The sequence below is a fragment of the Rutidosis leptorrhynchoides genome, chromosome 7 (assembly GCF_046630445.1).
Source record: "Rutidosis leptorrhynchoides isolate AG116_Rl617_1_P2 chromosome 7, CSIRO_AGI_Rlap_v1, whole genome shotgun sequence".
Taxonomy (NCBI): Eukaryota; Viridiplantae; Streptophyta; class Magnoliopsida; order Asterales; family Asteraceae; genus Rutidosis; species Rutidosis leptorrhynchoides.
Genome location: NC_092339.1, coordinates 380,191,289 through 380,199,145, shown reverse-complemented (window position 1 = coordinate 380,199,145; position 7,857 = coordinate 380,191,289). Strand labels below are relative to the sequence as shown.

The following is a 7,857-nucleotide window of genomic DNA, read 5'->3' as shown; positions in this document are numbered from 1 at the left end:
CATTGCTTCCAATACCAGATAAAAATCTTGAGTCTAATACACTAAAAGAGGCTATTGGGGCTATGATACAATGGCCTCTCTTGAACTTCGTCCTTCAGAGAAAAACAAGGTACATGTATAATTGCTTACATAATTTCTTGTATTGGTAAACTGAATTTAAGTGTTATATTTAATTTTGCCTCGATTGTTATCAGGATAGTGCAATGAAATCAAAGAGGGTGGGATTACAAAATAGAATAGATAAAAGCAATGTGTCTATTTGTACTGGTAGTAAGCAGGTATATACATGCTCATCAAATTTAAGTTACATCATCATACATATATACCTATATAATTTAAGTTATCTGATGTGGTGTTGCAGGTGCATCCACGTAAGAATGGAGATTCAGGAATGCAACACCAAAAAAAAGAGAACAATTGTATAGTAAGCTGCTTTCAATGGAACATCTCCTAACCAACAGATCATGTGTACAAGCTGCGTATACTAGATGGATGAGTCAAGAAGATCCTACCACTGGTTTCACTCTTAAAGTAAATCCAGGAGTTTTTGGCGTACCCGAAGAGTGCGTAAGTACAATTGGTGCTGATGACATCATCACACTTTGGACAAGGGGTTGCCTGGACTGCAGCATCATTTTTTCCTTCATGCTGTAAGTGCATTTAACAATTTATATGCACATTTGACTATAGTTTTCAGGTTTTGAGCTGACATGTTATTTTTTTTAATTTTTTTTCGCATATTAGGGGTCTAGACAAGCTTATGAAAGTAGCTTTTACCAAATCATATGGGTTAATGAACCCTTATTATATATGTGGAACATTTATCACCTCAGACAAAAATTTTGTAATCAAGTACTTAAGGACCGCCTTCAACTCTACTCAACAGTCTTTCTTCGCACCATATAATCAGAAGTATGTAATCATTCCTTATATATTATTGCTTACAAAAATTTTATCGTCTGACGAGTGTATTTTAATTTTCCAGTGGCCACTGGGTGTTGGTTTTTATATCTCACACTGACTACAAAGGAATCATACTTGATTCAGTAAATAGGACTCATAAGAAGACGAAAGATGATTATCTGATCACAGACTGCATAACGCAGTAAGAATTATTTCTAAATTAATAATAGTTGTTACATTTACATTTACATTTACATTACATTTACACATGTAATAATAGTTGTTGATTTAGAATTATTTCTAAATCTTGATTACATTTACATTATGTCACATTACACAATATCATTTGGTCATTTATTTGTCTAATTTTGAATAGGGCTTGGGGTCCTTTGCAATGGAATGTAGTTAAGGTTAGTCATCCTAGCTGTCTACAAATAGTCCTCCAAGTTGTTCATCCATGTTTTCATGTTCATTACGTGTTACATGTTAAATTAATACATGTGTATAAATGTGTGGTTATAATGCAGTGCAATCAACAACCCGGCAGTTGGGAGTGTGGATATTATGTGCTCAATTGGATGCATTCGATCGTACATAGTCGCATAAAAAAGGAAGTTATTAATATTGACGAAGTAAGTATTTTAAGTTATGAATTATTAAATTTTATCTTTAGGTATATGTTACAAAAAGCTTATATTATATATGTATATATGTATATTTATATACATATATAAAATTTACAGCTATCATGGGATGAACGTTGTTTATCTACAATCGATCTCGACAATATTATGGAAAAATGACATTTGTGGTCTCCTTTTTGATGTCTGGTATGTGTAACCTTTATGTGATCTGATATTGCGTGTCAACGGTCTTGGAGATTTGGTATTATTGTTAAAGTCCATATATTAATGCATGTTCAAAGTACTTTTCTTTCAAAACAGGTAAAGCAAATCAAGAGATTTTTTGAAGAGCAGGTGGATTTTTTGAGCTGCAGGATGCTTTACTTTGAAATGGATTACTAGGCAGCTTTTTTCATTTGTAATACCTAGATAATTTAGATTTATGACTTTTTTCATTTGTGAATGTTATGAAGATAATTTATATGTATATTTGGGTTTTCTTTATTAATAAAATTAATTATTGTTTTATTCTTGTTAATCTGTTACATTTACCAGTATTTACCAGTTCTGCAATTCTGCAATTTAACACGTCTACTAGCACAACCAATTCAACACGTCTAATTGATTTTTAAAATTCTGCTACAATACAACACGTCTACTTGCAGAAGTCTGTTATATTTGGTGGCAATTTGAAATATTTAATTTTTAAATTTTTAAAAATTTAAAATTTTAAATATTTTGGCGGGTTTAAAAAAATATCCCGGAACACGTCTAATTGCAAATAGATCAACACGTCTAATTGCAACTACAATAACACGTCTAATTGCAACTAGATGAACACGTCTTATTACAACTAGATGAACACGTCTAATAGTGACTAACGGAAAATACAGAACACATCTAATAGTAGGTAACGGAACACGTTAAATTGCAACTAACGGAACACGTCTAAATGAAACTAACAGACCACGTCTAATTGAAGATAACGGAACACGTCTAAAAGACACAAACGGAACAGCCTAATCTAACGATTTTACAACACGTCTAATTACTGGTTTTTAGAGCGGTTCCTTGAACCGCACTATATGAGTACACTCATTTGGAGCCCTCACATATAGACGTGTTGCGGAACACGTCTAAAAGACTTTTTCCACACGACTAAAAGTGCCGGAATGTAGTAGTGATACATATTATACATTAACAATTGATATTATCTATATTTAATTTCCAAAAGTGTGGTTACTTAAATATTTTATTGAATTTTCAATTAATATCCATTAACCCGTTTAATTCATTAGATATTAATAAGGAGGGATAAAATAAAATTAAACGAATATGGATACAGATAACCATCACTAGATAGCCAAATTGGTTAGGGTACCAAGTTCCTTGCAAGAGGTCTTAAAACATAATGATTTTAATTTTACACACACATATATACACACAATGACAAATCTTTTATTGGGCATGGATGGGCTCTAATTCCCCCAAAAATTTGGGTAATGATTGGGAATTATAGCCTTTTGAGTTACGAACATCTGGGCGTCTGAATCAACTAAATCGGAGTTCGTTTGAAGAAGATTAGACAAAAATGATGATGGCTCGCAAAATTTGCGAGTTGTCACCATTTTAGTCATATCTCTTTCATACAAATTCATATCTACTTGATTCAAAATATCAAACACTCGTAACTTAAAAGGCTACAATTTCCTTTTTTTACGGTTACCGGAATTGATTTACTTTTATAATATATAATTTAATTGTTATTGATTTCAATGTTTATACAAATTTCAACATATATATTAAGTAATTGAATTGATTTTACCGAACTTAGTTTTAATTTTTAAAGTTACATATTACATACAAGTATAGTTTATCTTCTATTTTTTATAGATAAATACATGCGTTGTAACAAACTAAAATTTTATATTATACGTAAATTTTATGTGATCTTCTCAATAACATGTTATGTTCGCCCCCTCAACAAACTAGTTCAAGCTTCGCTAATGCCGCCCCCCCCCCCCCCCCCCCAACAAACACACACACACATATATGTGTGAGAGAGAGAGAGAGAGAGAGAGAGAGAGAGAGAGAGAGAGAGAGAGAGAGAGAGAGAGAGAGAGAGAGAGAGAGAGAGAGAGAGAGAGAGAGAGAATAAAGCAGTAAGTACGTAGTGTGATATATGAAACATAAAAATTTGAAAGTACAAGGTACGTAGATAAGTTCCATTCAATTCGCAGATAAAGCTAATAATTAATTAAGTAGCTATGAAGTAACAAAGATAATTGGTAGGTACTAATTAAGCTAGTTGCTACTAATCAATAAGGCGAGACGCCCACATTTGCAGTTGCAGAAGCAAAGAAACCAGCAGCAGCATCTTTCATGAAACCACCATCTGTAGTGTGATCCTACGTACATGCATGTATTTATATATTAATATTAATTTGTTATTCTAAATAAACAACAGAATATCTATATCTATATGTGTTACAGTAAATAAATAATAAATAAATAATACTAGTAATAATAATTGTATTTTTCAAGAGCCATGGGATCTTGTAACGGAGAAATGATATGAACAGTGTACCTGTTGGCGCATGCTGCTCTTGTTTACGCCACTCCTCTGATCAGGCATCAGTCCAAAGTGAATGTGTGGAAAGTGGGCCCACTGTATATATGTTGGATTTTAAATATCATTTCTATTCTATATCACTTTCAACTGCGTGAATATCATTCAGCTTTTTTATCTACTACATATACACTCCGTATTAATCTCTCCGTTCGCAATTTTTATTGTATAATATTTTTCTTCATTGTTGCTTTAAATTAGTTTTTAGTTTCACAAATTAATTAATAAGGATCTAAATATAAATTTCCCTTTATGTTGTAAGCATGTTGACAAATAAATAGATAAAAAATAATAAGTAAAAATGTAGAGTAATTGAAATGAATGAAGTATTTAACCTTTTAGTAATCACTTTCCATTTTGTATTTATACTCTATACTATACTATATACGAGTACAATATAGTCTTGTTAATCATAGAAGTTACTACTCCCACTCTCTACGTTCCAGTTTAATTGTCACTATACAAAAATATTACTCCGCATTAAATTCGATCTACTTTTTGTTTACATACCATTTACTTTTTATTTCTTTTTTGTCTCACAAGCATACATTAAGGTTATACGTAGTTAAAGAACTTTACTTAATTCGTTATTCTTACATATTAGTGAAAGTGAACAATCAACTTAAGACAATCTAAAAAGAGTTGATCATCCCTCTCAAAAGATTTGAAGTAATCTATAATTTACTACGTACTCGGTATAATGGTATTGGTTTCCATTCGACAAAGGTAGAATGCCTGGTCGAAGGTCTAGTATAGTAGAAAATATTGTACAATTAATTAGAGAGGGAATAAGTAGCTAGGTAATAGCATTGTTAAGACTAAAAATTTAACTTGAATTCCGTTGATTTAACAATTTAACACAACCAGCCATTTATATAAATTATATAGTTTAGTACAATAAACCCTAATACTAGTAGTATAGTTTATAGTTTATTAAAAAAACATTGGTAATTAGTATTAGTAGTATAATAAATAATAATACTCGGTAGTATATAGTTAGTAGTTAAAGAAGAAGAGGTATTACATTTTTAGCAGCAGCACTGAAGGCTTCTCTATGACTAATATCAGGATTCCCAGCTTTGATCCTTTGGATTTCTTCCCTGCATATTGACGGACTCCATTAATTCCGTTATATATATATTTCCTTTTACTTTATTTTATTGCATTTTATTTATTTCTACTTTTAGCAATTTTTACATGGAATAAAAATGGGTATATAGAAAAATAAAATTAAAGAGATGATGAAAGCTGACTTGATAAATCGATTGTAAGCGGAGGGGACTCTTTGTCTCTTCTCTGGAGCTGACATGATTTACAAAACAAAACCCATCAAACATGTTTTACTTTTCATTATATTTTCTCCTACTATCCCTCTTTTTTTGTCTTTATCTACTCATTTTGATAGATTTATAAAACAGGAAGAAAAAAATTGTTTAAAGAAATACTAATAAAAGGAAAGAGAGGGTATCTATACTGTCACCTCACCCATCCTTTCTTATTTTTCCACAAACTATCAATGTCAAATCTCTTCAAATTGTGTGCATTCCCTCATTTAATTACTTCCCTATAATAACTTCATATTTGTAGCTAAAACATGAATATCGAGTTTCTTTTTAATACAGGGAGTAGTATATAGTATAGTACTACATTTATTAGGACGAAATTACATTTCTTATAAATGTAAATGTATCAGTATGCAGCTTGTTGTGTAGTATCATATCTCATGTCAAATTAGTATATTTTGCGGGAGAGATAGAGACAATATATCAACCTCAAAAGAAACTTAGTTACTAATTAAGGTAACTGATTTTTACAGGGAATAAGTGATTTATGTTTCAATATTGTACTTTTATGTGCATAAAATTATAGTTTAATTTGGAGTAAAAATTAAGTCAAGTACTACTTTGAATGTGTCAATGTAGTTACAGGACTTTTGGGGAAAAATTGTATTGAATTGAATTGGATTGGAAGAAAAAGGAAGTCACAAATTAAAGAATGAGAGAAATAGGAAGAGAGAGACATGTTAAAGGTGACTTTTTATATTAATTAAACATGAAAAAAAAAGCATGGATATATGCATATATATCAAAAGTAAAAAGCTTTATTAAATTCATTGGTCCCTTTAAACATCGATCATCAGTAACTATTCAAACTCATTTAAATAAACCTAAGAAGAAAGAGATCTAAAGCATTGTTAATTAGTCGTAGCAATCACATTCAATGAGTTCTAGCTAGTTCTACTACAACGTGTTCTTTCACAATTTTCTACTATTCAAGTCAAGGTTTGCTTTTAAACAAAGACAACATGTAGATACGTGTGACATATGGTCCAAAAAAGGTTTAATTTTCTCTCTTCTGGATATGTGGAAAGTTTTATAACAAACATTCTAAGTAAAAGAAGACTAATAGAGGGAAAAAAAAGCACATAAAACAGAAATATTTTAAAAGAACTTGATTCTCAACTTATTTAAAATTAATTATTAGGTTTCTAATTTTTGTACTTAATGAAATACGTAGTAGCTATCAAATTGTTTAGTTTAAATCCACTTAATTCTTGATGAAATATAACTATAATTAAAAATCAAACTTGGACCTTTGATTTTGGGGTTGACAATCGTTAACCGTAAATTTATTTTTACTAAATTTTGCAACGATTCATGTTCTTAGTCGATATATAAATCAAGAAGAACGAAGTAGACTTACGTCTATTAGACACGGGAGGTTTAGGAAGCTCTCTAAATCCTCCCCGAGAAGTCACAGAATATTCATTTGCAAAATTCTGATTGATCAGAAAGTTTGAACCCCCACTTGAAATTTGATCATCCTATAATTAAAATCATAATAATAATCAGCATCATCAAGATAAAAAACTACTTATACCCACTTAAAAAAAAAATAGTTCCTTGAACAAAAATAATAAAAGAAAATGAAGAATATATGATAATTACCAGAAGAGTAGGATTTGAAGGAGAGAAGAAATTTGATTGACCAAAATGAAACTGGTTGACTGACGGTGGGAGCATCAAGCCAGCTGGCATGTTCATTGGAAGGAGATTTGTGCAGTGACCACAACGGACGGTCACAGTCTTGAACAAGCTCGTGCAAGGAACACTCACCTAATAAAACAAAATTTTATTATTAAACATTTCACCTGGAAAAAAAAAACCCTAATTTAAAAGAACCCTAAAAGGGATGAATTAATATATACATACGGCAAGAACGGTATCACAGTGGGTGCAGTGAACATAGCAGAGTTGATCGGAGCATGACGGAGGAGGAGGGTGGTGGTGGTGAAGGAGTTGAGGTAGGGTGGGAGAGGTGGTGGAAGAAGAGATGGACATGGTTTTTTTGGTTGAGTTTGTTTCGGAATTTATGTGTGGGATGATATGATTGATTTGACTGATTGATTGATTTGAGTTGTGAATTGACAGATTAACAACCACCTTGGATCTACTTTTGGTTTGGGGGCTTATAAACTTATTTTGTAAGAGGTAAAGATGAGTGAGTGGGGTGGAGGTACAGTAAAGAGAATTGGAATTAAAATACTCAAGGCTATCATAATTAATAATTTAATAATATTATATATAGCCCCTTGAAACTATACAAGAAGCTATTGGAACCCTTGGGATCGAATTTGTGATCCCTCGTTCAAGAACCCTATGACCTAACCATTTGAGAAACAATGTTAACCTTGGGATCGAA

At 31.4% G+C, this 7,857-nt stretch overlaps 1 protein-coding gene across 2 annotated transcripts; it reads right to left on the bottom strand.

Annotated features, from left to right (window-relative positions):
* Positions 1–3,742: 3,742 nt before the first annotated feature.
* On the bottom strand, positions 3,743–7,550 carry LOC139857656 (axial regulator YABBY 5-like). Of its 2 annotated transcripts, none has more exons than XM_071846475.1 (7): positions 7,368–7,550; positions 7,104–7,271; positions 6,859–6,979; positions 5,409–5,457; positions 5,180–5,255; positions 4,114–4,194; positions 3,743–3,934 (listed from the first exon to the last, which is right to left on the bottom strand). In XM_071846475.1, the coding sequence occupies exons 1-7, from the start codon at positions 7,494–7,496 to the stop codon at positions 3,845–3,847; spliced, it is 714 nt and encodes a 237-aa protein (XP_071702576.1). In that variant the 5' UTR covers positions 7,497–7,550; the 3' UTR covers positions 3,743–3,844. The 2 variants fall into 2 exon arrangements, with proteins under 2 accessions (XP_071702576.1, XP_071702577.1); XM_071846476.1 differs by having other exon boundaries at positions 5,409–5,451.
* Positions 7,551–7,857: the final 307 nt, after the last annotated feature.